The sequence below is a fragment of the Myotis myotis genome, unplaced genomic scaffold (assembly GCF_014108235.1).
Source record: "Myotis myotis isolate mMyoMyo1 unplaced genomic scaffold, mMyoMyo1.p scaffold_m19_p_1, whole genome shotgun sequence".
Lineage (NCBI taxonomy): Eukaryota > Metazoa > Chordata > Mammalia > Chiroptera > Vespertilionidae > Myotis > Myotis myotis.
In genome coordinates, this window is record NW_023416313.1 from 26065837 (window position 1) to 26084610 (window position 18774).

Below are 18774 nucleotides of genomic sequence, written 5' to 3' on the forward strand. Positions count from 1 at the left end.
TTTTTTGAACAACTATTCCTTAATTGTTGGGCATTTAGGTTGTTCCAAATTCTTTTAATGTTATGGAATATCAAGCATAACACTGATGCACTTGAGGTACTACTGAGAAAGATGAGCATCATGGTGACGTGCCAAGTGAATTAGACAGCAAGATCCAAACCAGAGAGAGCCCTAGGTGAAAAAACATAAAGGAATGATGGATATGAAAACTATGGTGTTAAAGCCTTGGTAGGACTTGGTAAATGATGGACACTCATGAGGCCTGAGTCAAGAAACACCTCAAAGTTTAATTTGTGTGATGGGGAAAATTAATGCCACAAACAGAAATCATCGATTTGGGAGAGAGGCTTGTTGGAGGGTAACATTTAGCATGAAATTTACCATGACCGTGATGGTAGGTCAGCTGAACTGAAGCTTTGATAGGCTCTAAGGGTTAAAGATTTAAGTACAAGTCATAAATGAATAAAGAATATAATGGTGAACCCATGGCAATAATTAATACACTTGAGGTGACCACACAGGTGGAGGAAAAGCATTGATGTTTTCAGGAGGGACCCACGTTTTTATGAAAAGGACCAAGAATCAGTAAGAGAAAAGTTGAGAGAGAGAGAGAGAGAGAGAGAGAGAGAGAATATGAGAACTCAGGTAATTGGGTTGTTGAGAGTCCAGAGGAAGAGATCATTAAGAATAAATTCCACAATGCTAAGAACCACAGGCATCTATGCTGAAGACAAGCTATGGAGAGGTTAACTGTAATCTTAACAAAAATAGTTTTTCCCCACTGGTGATAGGACCCTCAGCCAACATTTGAGACATCTGGGGGCAAGTGGGTGGTAACTATGATTTTGAAAATTTTGTGGTGAAAAGAAGAAAAAGGGAATGTGCATCTGAGGCCATCTGAGGAGGTGGGCAGGTGGGCAGTGGGTATGGATGTGCCCTCGTACTGTGCTGCTGCTTCAGTACCTCTCTTCTCCTTCCCAGCTTGTCTGCTTCCACAAAGCCAGCCCTCCACCAGAAAGCTGCCTAAGAAATAGAAAAAAAATGCATGCATATAGGCAACTCTCCTTGTTTGCCTAAATAGTATTATTTGAAAAAAATAAAGAAATCCTCTACCTTTTTACAACCTTCAAAGGAATTATTTATTCAAGGGGGGGTAAAAATCTTTTTTTCAGGCAACCACTGAGGAAATGGAACCCAACAGCCAAGAAGATGAGAAAGATGGTGAAAACCTAAAAGAAGGGAATACAGAACTTGCCTCATCAGGTTTGTTTCCTAACAGACTAGTTTTAAGGTAAATCATGATAACTCCTAAGATATAACAGTCAAGAAATAGAGTCAAGAATTCTTCCTAAATGAGCCACAGAAGGTAGACTCTAAAACTGGTGTGGGGTTGTGCTGCCACCTAGAGGCTTCCTGGGGAAATTCTGACTATGATTTATCTGGCACTAAAAACCTTGCTTTGCTTTGTTTCTTTAAAGTGTATCTCCATCCTCATAAATAAGATTATATTGCCCCAAATAAATAATGGTAAAAACTGAGGGTCCTATTTTAACACACAGTAACAGCAATAGATAAGACAGATTAAAAATATATATCAGCCCTGGCCGGTTTGGCTCAGTGGATAGAGCGTCAGCCTGCAGACTGAAGGGTCCCAGGTTTTATTCCGGTCAAGGGCATGTACCTTGGTTGCGGGCACATCCCCAGTCGGGGGTGTGCAGGAGGCAGCTGATCGATGTTTCTCTCTCATTGATGTTTCTAACTCTCTATCCCTGTCCCTTCCTCTCTGTAAAAAATCAATAAAATATATTTTTAAAATATATATATATATATATATATATATATATCATAAAAACAGACACTGAAATAATAAAGCTGGTGAATAGTTTAAATTAATAGTTAGAAAGAATAAAGTAATGCCACAGATAGGAATATTTCTTGAACGAATGCTTTTCAATATTTTCAACACATTTCTTATTTTGATAAACATAAATGACTTCCACCCTTTTCCAATTCCAAATTAGTTTTAAATGGCATGTTAGAATAAATGAACTGTCATTACGAACAATTCCAAACTAGATTATACCCCCTCGTTCTGAGAGGCCCCTCAGTGGGTGACTTCCACCACTCTAGAGTGTGCCTGCTTCTTCTCTATAAATCAAAGAGCACTTTGTTTTCATTGCATTGTGCATACTCTGCAATCCTCGACACATCCCAGTTATAACCTGTGGTGATAAGAAGGAGCACTGGGATACAGAAGGAAGAGCCAGTGCCACACACAGTCCTGTGGATGGAAACTATCTGGAGATGGTCGCCCCCCCCAGCCCGCCTATCCGAGTATTTCGTGCCAGCATTTCGTCGCGTGCAGTGTTATTCCTATGTAAACTCTGGCTCTTATCAAGAACTTACGTTGTTCACAGTGGGATTCTTCAATGTGTTTTATGTTGTTTGGTTTTTACACGATAGCATGCAAGAGCCTAGAGAACACTGGTATCTTTGGCTCCTTTATACACCTTGTCACATGGTAATTCAACTTACTTAAGTTTCTGACTGTAACGCCATTGCAGAGCCACAGCATTTTACAACTACTGTGACTCGGTGCAGCCCGACCGCGGCCTCGGTGGAGTTTTCCTCCAGCCCCAAGCTGAGGAGCGATGTGCCAGAGGAGAGAGCCCAGAAGAAACCGGAAAATGAAATGAGTGGGAAGGTGGAGTTGGTGCTGTCACAAAAGGTGAGTTGCGCCGTGGATTAAAGCAGTTACATTTACATGAGCATGGCTTCACAGGGCCGTGGGCTGCCACCGGGACACTTGTTCATCATGAGGACTTAGTTTCTCTTCTCATCTTTTTTCTGTCTTTAACCTGTATTTTTCTAAATGCAAATATACTAACTGTTCATTGTAAATAATTTAAGTACATGCAGGAAGATGGATGCATTAGCCCACCTGGGTTGTTGTGAGAGAGTACCACAGGAGGGATGGCTTAGAAATGACAGACATTTATTTCTTACAGTTCTGGAGACTGGGGTGTCCAAGATCAAGGCAGGTTTGGTGTCCGGTGAGGACACACTTCCTAGTTCACAGGTGGACTTCTCGTGTGTCCTCACTTGACAGAAGGGAGCAAGGGAGCTCCCTAGAGTCTCATTTATAAGGGCACAATCCCACTCATGAGAGGTCTGCCCTCATGACCTAAACACCTACCAAAGACCTTTCATACTGTTACCTTGGGGGTTAGGATTTCAACATATGAAGTTTGGGGGGCACAGACATTCAGTCTATAGTATATATTTTTTAAATTTATATTTATAGTGATGTACACATAAATATGTAATAAGTCTATCAAGTAATATATGTACATTTATTTTAAATTAAATATAAATAAACATAGACATAGAGTAAGAGTGAGAAAAAGTCACAGAAACCTACCTCTCTACTAGTAATAATTGGTATATATATATATATATATATATATATATATTCTTTCTACATCTATTAAATTTTATTTAAACAATCAATTTTAATTATGAATACTTAGATGTGTACTTTAGTGTGATATTCACATAAGTTATAAAGCTTTGAAGTCAGGTTTTGGTTTGTTGTGTATGAGCTTGATTATTCTCAGCTCAGTAAAGATTCTCCTTCCCATATTTAGCTATTTTATAGCAGCATACTTCTGATGCCTCCGGATTTGAACAAGGAAACTGGAAACTTATTATTCTGATATAATGGGTTTTAACATCTATTTTTTAATAACTTCCTTCCTTGTTTGGAGACTCATTCTCTTCAGAGTAATTTGTTTTGTTTTTAGGCAGAGTCTAAAAGTTTTCATCTTTTATACCAATTGTTCTCAACCTTGGCTACCTTTTAGAACTTAAAAATACACCAAGCTTCTCCAGCTCAGATAAATCAGAATTTCTGGGGGTAGGGCCCAGGCACCTGTATTTTTAAAAGCTCCCCATGATTCAGATGGGCCACCAAGGTAGGGAACCACTGACTTGCCTACGGGCATACTGCTTGTGGTGATATTTCAACTTTAAAATTTAACCCTAAATTTTGATTTGACTTTAAAGTGAAAATTTTATCACTTATACATCTGGTTCTTTCATCATTTAGTCAACCAATAGTGACTGTGTACCTACTATGTGCCAGGCACTGTCTACTATGTATTAGACAGTGGCTATTCAACGGTGACCAAGACGGGGCCCCGGGCGTTAGGGAGCTGAGAGTGCCGTGTCCTTGGTAGAGTCTCGGAAATGCCCATGGCCTTGATGCCTTTTGGAAACTTCAGGCTCTAGCTCTTCCCCTTTTTATACATAGAGAATTAAAGAATGGTCTGGAGGTCTTGAAAGAGGAACTAAACTGTGGGAAAAACATTGGGCTCAGGCAGGATTTCCTGTCTTTGCAGGTTTTGCCTTACCTATGTTACACTTTATTATTTCGTATTCTTCCAAGTTGACTTTTGTTCCATTTAAATCTAAACTGAAAGAACTCTACTTCATAGCTAGAATTTTTTTAATCAAACAGAATTAATACCATAACTAAAGAGTGTTCTTCTGCATACCTCGTCTGTGAACCTCACTTGTAAGCCATCTTTGGACCACAGGTGTCACCTCTACCCTGTGGAAAAATTGTTTTCAGGGTCTTAACTGTGTGTGTGTGTGTGTGTGTGTAATTTGTTGTGTTTCATTATTGTTGTTGTTCTTTGGGTGTTTTTGTTTTTTTATCAATTGGTACCAAGTACATACAGCCCCTGAATTCTGTTCTATGGACTGCAGGTTAAGAATTTCTGCTAGTTGATTAACAAACGGTATAATGGCCTTTGAACACACTGCTTTTCTTCCACCATGTGAATTTCTTTCCTTTCTCCTTTCCCTCCTGTACAGTTAGCTCTTAGAAAAAGGGAGAGAGGTGATCACTGTGGCTGCAACAATCTTTACTTCACTTGAGAGTGTTGCCAAGTGCCCATGCACACACACTGATCTTTTTATATGATGGTCATTTTGAGTGTTTCTGCTGACTATGAACTGTTTCATTTACAACTGGGCATTAGCTGAAACATGTTTTTATCTGACTTAAATATAGGGGAGATGGTATGAGGTCAGGATGTGAGCGTTGTCAACTTATTGCATGTTTAATTAATACTGAAGTTTATTTAGCTATCTAGTTGACTTATCTAATGTAGAATGAAGTGATTAAATGTATTTTCTTCAGGATTCCATTACAGTTGGATATATTATTTATAAGAAAAAATAGGTGCCCAGCCAACGTGGCTCAGTGGTTGAGCATCAACCTATGAATCAGGAGATCCCGGTTTGATTCCCTGTCAGGGCACATGCCCAGGTTGCAGGCTTGATCCCCAGTAGGGGGCGTGCAGGAGGCAGTCGTTCAAATGATTCTCTCTCGTCATTGATATTTCTATCTCTCTATCCCTCTCCCTTCCTCTCTCTGAAATCAATAAAAATATATTTAAAAAGAAAAAATAGAATCCTATCCAGAAGAAATTGTAGACATTAAATCGTCCTGAGGACCAAATCATAGATCAGCTTATCATGAAACACTGGTCTCTCTATAACCTTGCTTGCCTTATTGGCCATCAAATGAATCTGTTGGGAACCCAGCCTCCAGCCAGAGTGAATTAGAGGAAGTCCTGTACACAGCTGGAAGGACATGAACTGATCCAGCTCTACTCCTCATTCAGATCTTTGCTCAGAGTCTACTGATTGTTATTTTAGACATTAGTTTGGTAATCTGGTCTCTCAGTAATCAGTTGATAAGAAACAATAAATCAGAAAGAAAGTGCTTCTACCAAAGGCCATTCAGATTGGGGAGAAACAAGATAAAATTTAAATAGCAATAATAAGAAAATTCTACTTTTACAAAACAAATGTAAGAATTTGTAAATTGGGGACTATTTACCATAGGACAAGTAATCTAACATGCCTCAAAACCCCCTAAGGGCATCATTGCTATGGAGCTGTTTGATGATGGCTATTTATAATAATGCTTCTATGTCAGCAGGCAAAGTATATTATCTTTAATGTGCTTTGCATGAATTTGATGGGGGGTTGTGTAGTGTCTGAGAATAATGTCCATTAGAAGGTAATATTACCTTAGTATTTAGCACGTATGTAGTAAGGGGGTAGTTTTTAGTCTTATATGGAACATCTCACATCCTTACATTATGTAGCAACAGGGAGAGACTGTGTGATTTATCAATAAGAAAATGAGACAGAATGATGTATCTTCTGGATTTGTGAAAAAAGTGATCATGAAATTTTTATATGCTCTCATTTGATACCTCTGGAAAATTGACCTCTACATTAAAGTAGAAAAGCACGAATGAGGATAGAAAAATGGGGCCAATTTTCCATTTAAAAGTTAGATGTTTGGGCTTACTGACTTATGTGATTGCTGTGGATTCTTTCATTTTATTTTGCCTGTGTCTTTGCTAATAGACAATCCTTGCCATGTTTGTGTCCATTGCTCCTGAACCAGGTGGTAAAGCCAAAGTCTCCAGAACCAGAAGCAACCCTGACGTTTCCATTTCTGGACAAAATGCCTGAAACCAACCAGTTACATTTGCCAAATCTCAATTCTCAAGGTAAAGAGAAGGAAATGCTTTATTTCAGTCCTACATGTTTCCTGGGCCCATCTGCAGTGAAATATTACTTCATGTGAATGAGGATTACTTCCTTTATGTTGATGTCCCTTTGGCCATAGTGTTTGCAGAGCCCAGTGGCTAGATTACTGATTTCAGAATAGAATTCTGGGGCTGCATTTTCTGTGGCCCAGCCAAGGACCCCAGCTGCCAAGACCATTTTGCCGGCCGGGCACCATAGGCATGATAAGGCCTACACAAGTGTTTGATTCCTTAAAATAATTTTATTGTCTCCAAAATGGGAAAAAAAATAATAACTTTAACAAAAGTTTATAATCTTAATATTATATCAACTCCATTAATTGTTAATTATGTGGTCTTTATAAAATATCCACTTGACAATAATTTTAGAAGAAAGTCAGACTTTCTTACTTCATAATAATTGCTGGGTGTGCACCGAGAAATCATTCCACATTGTAGGTTAAATGTATTACTCATAAGCAAAAACTTTAATCTTTCCCAAAACTGCTATAGCAAGAATAGATGTACATATACAGTAGGTCCTCGGGTTATGTTGGAGATCTGTTCCTACAGCTGACGTAACGCAATTTTCGCCGTAAGTCAGAACCCACCTACATAAGCACCTACGTCACTCACATGGAGCACATACATAGCAGTAATGAAGTGAAACAGTAAAAAAAAAATTTAAAGAAAGATAAAAATTACTGACCTTTACTTGTGGGTAATAAATAATAAAAAACATAAAACACATATGACATACGTCGAAATGACAGAACTTTTTTTTTTTTTTTATAAATACCGTAAATGGGAAATGGCGACATAACCACGAAATGACATACTTCAAGTCCAACATAACCCGTGGACTGCCTGTATATATATTAAATACATGTATATGTTGAGGGTATATTTTACTATGTTTCATATGTTTGATACAATGTGCGGAGGGGTGGCCTCTAAAAAGGTAGGAGTTTAGGGCCTATGGGAGTTGTAAAAGGCACTGACCACTGCAAACTCCCAAGTACCTTTTAGGCCATGTGTAGGTTGTGAGTTTATCCTGTACTATTTAAGAGCCCAACTTGAACCCTTTATCCAGGTGAGACATCTAGATGCCCACAGTCACCCCAAAAGAAGCCTTAGTGATGAGAGCAGTAGGGGGATGTCCTAAGAAGTCCATGATTCATAGGGACTATTCCTCAGAACAGACCACTGGGCTTTACTGGTGTGAGTTCTCTCTAGATATGAAAACAGCTAAGCTCCGGAAGCAAGAACTGTAAGGTATCTTACTTTTCTTCTTTACTGTACTTTCCCCAATTTATTTTATAGATCGAGCAGTCCTGGCGAAGAGAGGATAGTATAAGCATAAAATGGCTGGGGATTTATTTTTACTTTTTTTTTACAAGGGTGGTCAGCTGTTTGGGGTAGAATCTGAGTTGGCTTCCATTAACCTTTGTTGAGGGCTGAGAGATAAGTTGGGCTCTCTCTACATAACAGGGAAGTACTTGGGAAGGAATTTATCGGAACATGCACTGATGAGCACTAGTTTCTTAATGTGGAGACAAGTTCAATACTGTCTTCAAAACATGTATTTTAATTTTTTTTGGTCCTACTGAAGGGAATTGACAAAAATAGTCTTATAACTAGGCCAGCAATTGGCCATATTTAGACAAATTTAAATTCTACCCTATTCCTAACTCTTTGTCATTGTGCAGATAAGGAATGCAGAGAGGAAATTGTTATTTTTAAGTCATAGTAGTTAGTTTTGTTGTCTGGTTCATGGAAGCTGTAATAATAGCTGCAGGCTCTGGAGACAGAACACGCGGGTTCCAATCCTTACTCATTCAGATCTTACCTGTGAGCTCTTCCCCACCAAGTTCTCCGGAATCTCTAATCATCACCTGTACACTAGAAATAATAACAGTACCAACCTCATAGGGGTGTTGGAAGAATTAATTGAGATAAACCAAAAAAAGTGTTTAGCTCAACACAAGCACTCATAATAGATTCTGGTAATTACGGCCATAATAGAATCAGGCAGTAAAATATTATAAATGCTTTCCTTAAAATAAAGGTGTTTCTGTTGCAGAGATAGGACTTTAAGTAGTAGTTTTCAAACATGATTATATGCCTGGGACCTGGGCAGGATGGGTTAAAGCACAGATAGCTGACCCCCCAGTCCCAGTCCCGCAAGGCCTAGGTTGAGGACACAGTATTTGCAGAGTTCCCAGAGGGATATGGTGCTGCAGATCCAGGGACCACACTCGGAAGACCACAAACATGAAATATGTGTTTAAATTATGCTCCAAAGACATCGCTGATAGATACAGAAATAACAGTAATATTTGTTTAGAATGTATAAATTCATATCTTTCATGAAGCAAAAGGCCTCTAATAAATGTAACCTTAAAAGCTATGATTTGTCTTTATGTGGAGGGACAGGGAAAGTATAGGTCGTTGCCCAGATATAAAAAGGCAGTGCACCTGTAACTGACTAGTCTGAGGTCGCACCTCAAGTCCAAAGGAGCTATAGGTTTAAGAGGGGGAATCCTGGAGCCATACCTAGTACTCGCTCCCCCAGACAGTCTATCTCCCTCATTTCCATAAAGCCGTCTATTCTTAGGCTGATCTTAAACGCCACTGGGCCCTAACGTTCCACAGACTTCCCTTAAACATACACACATGCACAAATAGTCTTTAATTACTCTGAAAACCTTCATAAAATACATTTAAAGATGACAAATTTCCTTTTCTCAACTCTCCCAACAGTAGCAAGATACCTCAAATTGGTGTTTCAGGAAAATATGTGCACGTTAAAATGCATACTGGCTAGCTGTATTTCTTTTGTGCAAAAAAATCCATTATTTGCATTGAGAATGATGACGGATGGGCACAGTGCTCGCTTCAGGATGCAAATGAGCTTGTGTCTGCGTGAGGCTGTCACATGACACGTAGACATTTACATGCTCTTATTACACACACTAGAGGCCCAGTGCACAAAATTCGTGCACGGGTAGAGTCCCTAGGCCTGGCCGGTGATCAGGGCCGATCTGCGGGGCAACTGGCAGGGCGATCAGGGGCCCCCGCCTTGGCTGGCCTGGGGCCTGTGGGCTGGGGGCAGCTCCTGCATTGAGCATCTGCCCCCTGGTGGTCAGTACACATCATAGTGACCGGTCGTTCCACTGGTCATTCCGCCATTTGGTCAATTTGCATATTAGGCTTTTATTATATAGGATATATAATTTCTGCCACAGATTTCCATGTGTAACTTTTATGAAGTGTATACAATAATAACAACTCATCTCTGCTGTCTTTTATATTTTTCTAGTGTTCTCCAAAAGCAATGCACACTGTGCATTTTGCTCTTTCATAGCACATCATCTTATTATCTTGAGATTCAACATTTTAACAATATCACCTTTAAGTATGAGCCTATTAAATGTCACCTGACATCAAAGAAGATAGGCAATAGCATGAACTGCCTCATTTCCATTGACTTTTGTCCATGTCTTAAGGGTGTGTGTGAGTTTTACTGAGACATTTTATACTTCAGATGCTTTCTCTCTCAGTTCTTGGATAGCCACACCTGGGCCTGGGATTTGGGAGAAGGTTCTACACAACTCTCACCCCTGTTCTCATGATTTTCTGTTTGTTCCGTTCTACCATCTGATCTAGAGTCGCCTGGCACTGCCAGCCTTCCGCTTAGAGTTCAGAACTCTTGGCGACGTTCCCAGTTTTTCTCCCAGTCAGGTAAAATGCATACTGACTAGCTGTATTTCTTTTGTGCAAAAAAATCCATGTTGCGGGCAACCAATAACGTCTGGTATTTTTCTTCATTTCTGACCTCAGGGGGAAAAAAATGCTTGTTTCTGGCACACAGTTAGCAAAGAGCTAGTTCTTTGATGTCAGTACCAATTATACTAAAATTGGGGGGAAATTCACAGAATTTTACTTTGATTTTGAAAATCTAAAGAAATAATAATATTTACCTCTTTATTATCTTTTTCTTTAAAAAAACAACAACAAAGATTAGAAGCGTTTACCAGGAACATGGTTCTCTTGTTAACTGTGTCACTCTCTTTATTTCCTGGTGACATTTGGCCTCTCTCTGTATGAAGCTTCTCCATGTCAGACAAGGAGGGAACTGTCAATCAAGCCAGAATGCAAGGTGTATTAAAAACCAGCACTAGTAGGAATAGATTTTGCTTCCTAGTGCTTAGTACTGGGTGCTAATTGATATCATCAGTCTTCTTACACTGGTCCTGACTACTTTTGGTGATGGGTGCCAACTGCTTCAGGGGTCTGCTTTATTCTGATCTTCTCATCCTCTTGGCTTACAAAAAAAATTGGTTTGAAGCTGACATAGGAGCCACACTCCACTGAGAGGATCAATGAGAAATACAGTACAAAGCTACTCACACTGTGTTCTTCTTTTTCTTTCTTTCTGTCCAGGGGATTCTCCCAGCAGTGAAAAGTCACCTGCAACTACACCTGTAAGTAACTCATGTTAAGGAATGAGCTCATGCATTTAGTGTGATTTTAATTACAGAGTATTGGATTCGCTTACAGAAGATCCCATAAAAAAGGGGGGGGGCGGTTTCAAATGATTGTAAAAGAATAGGTGAAAGCCATGCATATGCTGCCAGGTGAATTAGGAAGATGTGGGTTATCATTATGCACAGCTGTGATCTGGAAACAAAAGAGTAAGTGAGTCAGGGAAGTAAAATCTAAAAGAAGCAATTAAAATGCATGTGACAGTAGGAATTAGTATTAAAATATGCACTTTCTGTAAGCATTCAAAATCTTTTTTTTTTATGAGAACAATCATTCAACATAGTGAAGTTGGCAGTAGGTAGGACCCAGCCTAGACGCTTTCTGCAAGACCCAAGCTGTCTTTGCTGCGCCCTTTGTCGCAGTCAGTACCTTGAGTAATAGTAACCACACATTTAGTTTTCAATTTTTTATTTCAGTGACATAAAATAAGCATTTGCTAGTTAAAGTGTCCAGACATGTGCCACTGTCAAAGGCCATGCTGCTCGATTTTATCTGAACACTTTCTGCGGACTTGGCTCTTCTCTAAACTGGGTATTTCCAGGGCTGAGCCTGTCACCCTTGCTCACCCTTGAAATTCCCGCCCGATTTGTAGAATTCAGTTCCTCTGTGGCTCAATCAACCAGCACAGAGCCCTTTGGGTGCAGCCGCAGAATCACCGTTGTGCCTTTGAATCTTCTCTGAACGTTATCTTCCTTGACTGTACCCCAGACTCCTCCCTTTCTCCCTAACTCTCCCACCCTCACCTCACTTTTTCTTTCAAGATTCCCGAGCCGTTTTAAGTGTCTCCCCAAATTACCCCATCAGGGGGAAGGGAGGAAGTACAGTTATTGGGGAACCTGGTTTGCCTCAGCACCTGCTCTGGGCGTTGGGGGAGCCAACTTTCAACACTGTAGCCCCCCTTTTGCTGATTCCCCAGGGACCAGCTAGGATTTCTCCCCCACCCCCCGCCCTCCCTGACCCTCTCAATCTTATACCCTGTGGCCTGGGTGTCCGCTTTGACTCGTGCATTTTTCTCCCATTATTTCTGTTCACTGACTTGGTTCCCAAACTCACAAAAAACTTTCTTAAAAGACAAAAAAAAAAGAGTCTGACTGTTTGCTATGTGGGTTCCACAGCAGGGGCTCCCCATTGCCTGATCTCAGGGGACACTGGTGGGCAGTGGTGAGTGCTTAGAGAAGGCCAGTGTGGCCAGCAGCAGCAGCATAAGAAATGACGCAGTTCTACAGCGCGGCAAGCATCACTTCTCACAAAACGCAGCTCTGCTGAGATAAGCGGTCCCATTTGCCCGGACCCGGGATCAATATGCAGAATGAGTATCTTACGCTCCCGAGCGTGAATACATTTAAGAAATCGCTTCTAAAAGAAATGAAGCAAAAGCCTGCCCGTGCCAGGGGCTAATTACTTCGTGTTTTCATTAGCTCCCAAAAGGTTCGCAGAATCCTATCGGCCTCTTGGAAGGGAACCAAAGAGGGACTAAGATTAAATAGCGGTGCTGCCAACAAAGAGGCCCTTTAGATAAAGGAAGGCTCTGCTTGTGTGTGTCCACCGGGTGCCGCCCATAGGCTGCTCGTGTCCCTCTTCCTGGCCAGGCCTTGAGGACGTGGCTCAATTCTGATCATGTTTTTATTTTCTAAGCAGTTCAAGTTCTGGGCATGGGACCCGGAAGAGGAGCGCAGGCGACAGGAAAAATGGCAGCAGGAGCAGGAACGGCTGCTCCAGGTAAGACAACTGCATTCGCTGCCTTTTTTTTTTTTTTTTTTTTTTTTTTTTGATGCTCTCTTAATTTCTGTCGTATTAAATTGACTTTTAGCACAGGAAAAACATGGAATTGAATTCTTCTCAGAAATCAGTGAGTCTGTTAGTTCATTTTGCAGATATAATGTCCTGTGTCTAATTCCTCATACCAGAGGTTATATGGATGAACACAAGGAAAAAGCATTTCACTTTTAAAAAATTTTTTTAACTTCCAAGGATTGATTAACGGCCAACTCAGGCAGTCCTCACCGCCTTTGTTGTCAATAAAATTCCAGTTCCAGTAGCAGTGGAAATGAATTGTCAAAAGCTTTTTTATTGTTGTTAATCCTCACCCGAGGATATTTTTCTATTGATTTTTAGAGAGAGTGGAAGGGAGTGGGGAGAAAGAGAGGGAGAAACATCCATGTGAGAGAGACACACGGATTGATTGCCTCCCGCATGTGCCCCAACCAGGGCCTGCAATCGAGGTGCATGCCTTGATCAGAATGGAGCCGGGGCCCTTCAGTCCACTGAGCCAAACCTGCTAGGCCTATTAAAAGCACTTCGAAAGCATCCATGTGAAATCAAATTTAGCCTGGCTCTTGTTTCTTAAGTAGAAATATTTGCTCCATCTTTGAGTAAAAACTTTCATTTCTAGAAAAATTCTGGGAGTAAATGGCTCATGTGCCTACTTGTTTTATGCCATGTTTGTCGGGTAACTGGGCTTCAAAAAGGAACCTAGTAACCTTAGGAAGTAGCCTCTGCTGAGTCCTTGAGATGTGCCAGGAACTGTGGTTGGCGTTTGACGTCTTTTATCTAATTTAATTCTCATAAAAGTCTTCAGAGTATATCTCATTAGCCCCCATTTGCAATTGAAGAAACTAACACTCAAAGAAGTTAAATTAATAGCACAAGGTCACCCAACTAACAAGGGTTGAACTTGGTTTCAAATCCAAGTTTGATGTCTTTAAAACTCATGTTCTTTCCATGATACCCCCAGTAGCACTGATTTTACCCCCAAAAAAATCATAAGTAAAAAGAATTTTAAATCTCATTCATTTTCATGGCTTTCTGCTGCTGTGTAGAAAGCAATGCTCCATGCAAGTTTATTTTACTTTTTTAAAAAATACTTTTGTTCTAATCCCTTTGGCTTACTTCCCAAGGGGCAGGAGCAGGATCCGTTTAGATAGCCCGCTATTTGTAGTGTGGCGTTAGGTCTGCCAGTTAAATCTTACACTTTTCGAAACTGCATGGAGGTAAATCTTCACTATCAAAATGTTAGTAAGAACCAGATTCAGCAAAGCCACACTGGGACTTCTGGGTCCTTTGGAAGAGAGAGGCCGGACCAGCCCCAGCCATCTGCTGTTCTCTCGGAAATCAGGAGCCCATTTTCCAGCTGAGAGATGCACAGCCAGAGTCAGGGAATCCACAGAGCACAGACGGCAGGCAAGTGCGCAGGCCACGCGCACCCTGTCTGTTACCCTCTGGAAGGGGAGGACCAGGGTTACAGATGCAAGCATATGTCTCCTTCCTGCCCCGCCGAATTGTTACCCAGTGGGGTGGTACGGTGGGCTGTGGGCTTTGGGGAAAGGTGTTTGTGGGGAAATGGGGGCGGGGGGGGCAGACGTACTTCTTTCACGCCCCGAATTACAGGTATCAGTGCATCCTCTTGGGGAGGGGAGCACGTGATGTGAGCTTCTAGAAGCAATGAACCTAAAATGCTTCACTTGTTTTTCAGCTTTGGTGAAGTTTTGAGGTCTGTTTTCTCTATGTGAAAAGCCCCTGAAGTTCCTCTCTAAAACTTTACAATGTTAGGTTTTACAGTGGTAGGTGTTTGTAACAAAACCTTTATCTGGAAAGAAAAGCCCGCCAGGGGTTGACCAACCATGGCTTTGCCAGAGCATTCACACGAACACCAGGCTCTTGCAATCCCAATACAGCCCTTCCGCTCCTACGATAACGGCACAACAGGTAAGATCTGGAGGAAATCCCAGCGCCTCCCCAGGAGGATAGGAGCCCAGATTTGTTGGAGCCTCAGAGAGAGGTTTGGCAATAATTAGCCTAAAGTATTTGACTGTTATGTCATACTGATTCCTTTGTCTCCGTCAAGTCAGGGATGCCATCCCCAAGCATCCAGGGGTATCAGTTCTCATTTTAGGCATTAATTTTCATCGCCATTTATTCATTTCTTCCAGTCAGCGGTCAGGAACTCTGGTCACATTTTCAAAGCTGTTCTTATTCACAGTATTTTATTTTTTTCCCCCAGAAGTGGTGACTAGTGTTGTATTCTTTCTGGAAACAAGAAATGGCAGTTCTGATACTGAAGCCTTCTAGTGGGCTGTTTAAAAGCTACTCTTCATTCAGAAGTTACTTAAAGCTAGGGACATTGCATTTGGGTACAGTGGCTTCAAGCAAAGAGTAATTTGACTACTCAACTAATTACCATCTTGTCCACTTTGGACCTTTCTGCAGGATTCGTTTTTTTACCCTTTATTAAACTCTCCCAGCAGCAAACATATTTCTCTTAGCAGAATGGCAAAACTAGTGGTTTAGTTAACCTCCTAGGACAAAACTCAAGTGAAGGAAGAGTTTAGAATCTTTCAATCTTTTCATCTTTTCTCTTTTCGTAAGGAAATGCCTACTCATATCTGAAAAACAGTTCTACAAAACAACAGCAGACAATACACAATGGGGCCCTAACCGGTTTGGCTCAGTGGATAGAGCGTCGGCCTGTGGACTCAAGGGTCCCAGGTTCGATTCTGGTCAAGGGCATGTACCTTGGTTGTGGGCACATCCCCAGTAGGGAGTGTGTAGGAGGCAGATGATCGATGTTTCTAACTCTCTATCCCTCTCCCTTCCTCTCTGTAAAAAATCAATAAAATATATATTTTTTAAAAATACACAATGGGGGAAAAGTAGATTTACAGTTGTGATAACACAAAACAGTTTTAAACTTGTATTATTATTTATTAATTTCTGTATTATTTTCCATATCGACAACTGTAAGTCTACTTTTGCCCCCACCCTGTACTGTTCTCCCTGGGATTTTTAGTTTGCGTACCACACAATGTTCTTCCCCTTGTGTTACATGATCGGGTTAGATTCAGAATGTTACAAGAAGATGGTCTTTCAACATGGTGGCTTTGAGTGGGGAATGTCCTAATGATGCGTGCAATGGTCGGTTCAGAACAGTCTCTGGAAATTCTGTAACAGGAGAGATACCAGAAAGAGCAGGACAAGCTGAAAGAAGAGTGGGAAAAGGCCCAAAAGGAGGTGGAAGAGGAAGAACGCAGATACTATGAGGAGGTAGGAAATTCCCAAGAAGGAATTGGACCTTGTGGTCCTAGTTCCTCAGAGGCTATCAAAGCTTTTTGTGTCTGTGGTATGTGTGTACGTGTGGCTGTGGCTGATGATCTTCACCCATAGCAGAGCCCATCAACCTCTTTAAAAGAGTCGTATCCCAGAGGCACTAAAAGACCACAATTCCACCAAATTCAGTTTGTGATCGGGTGTGCTGAGTCATGATCAAGGGTGACAATATAATTATATCTGATCTCCAGTCAGAGAGTCAGATTCTTGATTGATCTGAGAGAGAGGACATTAAAATATCAATGTCTTTGTTAGTGTGTTTGTTTGAGCAAGCATGTTTAGTGGTGAATTAATTTTATGAGGATAATTTTGATAATCAAGGCCAAATGAGTCTTACCACTGCACTCACTCTATGGTACTGAAGAGATTTAGTAAAGAGATTTGGTACAGTAGGCTGAGTGCAGTGCTAAGGAATGGTGGGGAGGGATATTTGGTTTTGTAGGCTTCATATTTTTTAGATGAACAAACCAGACCACGTTAGATAATTTAAAGGGAGTTACATTTTATCTATATTATCTAAAATTTGCTTATGATTAATATCATTGTGAATTTTATCTTCAATAATAATTTTTGTACATAATCCAATCCCTACAGCATTTCTAATAAGGCTTCTTGCATCTCACTAACTAATTAATTTGTGAAGACTGTTTTTCTATTAAATCAAATGCTAATTTCTAAATCATTGCCCATAGAGAGTATTATCTGATTTATGTGCTTTTAGAAAATAAGACCTTTTTTTAATGCCCTGCTTGTTTGCATATAATTCTGATGTCTTTTTTCTAAAGTTCCTTAATGAAATTTTTCTCTTGACAAATATGATACTTGATTTTCCCCCCTTTCATTACTTCCCGTTCTTCCTCTTAGGAGCGCAAAATAATTGAAGACACTGTGGTTCCATTTACTATTTCTTCAAGTTCCGCAGACCAGCTGTCGACATCCTCCTCTGTGACTGAAGGCAGTGGAACAGTGGTGAGACTATAAATTAAAAGCAGTTTGTGAAATAAACCTAAAAGAAGTACAAAACCAAACAGCCAAGTTTTCCATGAGTTTAAATCCAGGACTGGCTATTTCCCTAGGTTCATGTCAGCTACTACATGGCCATCATACACCACGGTGTTGTCATTCCATGGCCAAATCCTAGAGCCATTGCCCAAGGGGCAGTATAGTCATTGCTGAGGCCAGATCTGCCCCACAGGCTGGCTACCAAGGTCTCTCTGCACTGGCTGGTTAGGTCCTAATTCATGGGCCATGTGCTGGGAAAACTTCTTTCTGCCCATCATTCGTTCGTTCAATAGGCATGCATTCCTCTCTGCCATAGCACACGTCCCTTTGCACCGGTGGCAGCAGCAGGATGGCAACAGCAGGCTCTCCACCAGCCTCCATCAAAGTTGCCTCTAACCCACTCTTAAAATTCCACAAGAAATTTACATGTGTCTTCAAGGGCTGGAGAGAGCCCCGAACAGCTGGTCTACCTCCACATAACCCCAAACAAGGTCATGGAGGTCGTGGACAGAAGTCATACCAAACCCTGGATAGTCCATAATCTGCATTAAAGAAAATAATGGTGGGCACTAGAAAGCCATTTGTCCTGAAATTAGCAGTTCTAAACTACTCCCCTCTATGATAACTTCTGAAAAAGATCCAGATTGCACGTTTATTTTAAATCGTTATAGCTCAGTTACTATTCAATTAATTTGAACAACTGTCCCTTAACTTGCAGGCAATGTGATTGGGGAGGGCGGGGCGGGGGGAAACTTCAGCTATTTCATAGCCAGAGATGAGTGTTGTCCAGTGGGTTTAATTTATATTTAAGATTATCCTTGTTTTCCCTATTAGAATAAGATGGATCTGGAAAACTGTCATGAAGAAGAACAAGAGACAAGACAGAAGAAACCATTCCAGGGGGGCAACAATGGCTTGTTGCCTGAGACTAGAGAAAGTGGTCCCCTGGAGGAGAAGGGCAGGTATGCCCCACGGTTCTGGCTGTCGCTCTAAATGCGCAAAACCGGGCTCTGCCTGTTCTCTCCCAGGAAGAGTGCTCATTGCTGATGCAAATCATATTCGCCTTTGAAATGATCGTTCCAGTAATACATTACATATTGCTTGAACACATTCTAATGACTCTGAAGTCAGTGTCCTTATGCAATTGAATATAAATAGCCTGATTTTTAAATAGGCGAAGCCTTTTTCAAATGAGAGGAGACAGTGTAGATCAGAGAAGGGGCATGTGGTCCATTCAAAGCCCTAAACCTAAACATTGCTCACCTGAAATGACTAATGTGTCTGGAGAGACAGAGGTTGAAGACATGTGCTGGGGTCCCCCCAACTGTGGTTTCACTGTGGACTTGAGCCCTGCTGTTAGTATCCTCTGAGCTGTGAGAAGCCACGTTTACTCTGTGTGATAATATAAAGAACAACCAACAAATTGATTGGGTGTGGGTAAACCCCTCCCCCCACACACACTCATGGGTTCTAGTCTATTCCATGGGAGCAGAATCGGATTGTAGCT

The 18774-nt window shown here is 41.0% G+C and overlaps 1 protein-coding gene across 14 annotated transcripts in view; it reads left to right on the forward strand.

The window, feature by feature from the left end:
• The window catches only part of LIMCH1 (LIM and calponin homology domains 1), a 313771-nt gene that overhangs the window by 278014 nt on the left and 16983 nt on the right, over positions 1-18774 (forward strand). For 7 of the 14 annotated variants that reach the window (XM_036332304.1, XM_036332343.1, XM_036332322.1 and 4 more), the window contains 8 exons: positions 1173-1263; positions 2565-2728; positions 6491-6596; positions 11061-11101; positions 12801-12881; positions 16110-16202; positions 17130-17234; positions 18102-18229. In XM_036332304.1, the coding sequence (XP_036188197.1) occupies positions 1173-1263; positions 2565-2728; positions 6491-6596; positions 11061-11101; positions 12801-12881; positions 16110-16202; positions 17130-17234; positions 18102-18229 (809 nt within the window). Of the gene's footprint in view, positions 1-1172; positions 1264-2564; positions 2729-6490; positions 6597-11060; positions 11102-12797; positions 12882-16109; positions 16203-17129; positions 17235-18101; positions 18230-18774 lie in introns of all 14 variants that reach the window. The other 7 variants (XM_036332294.1, XM_036332332.1, XM_036332313.1 and 4 more) reach the window with 3 other exon arrangements.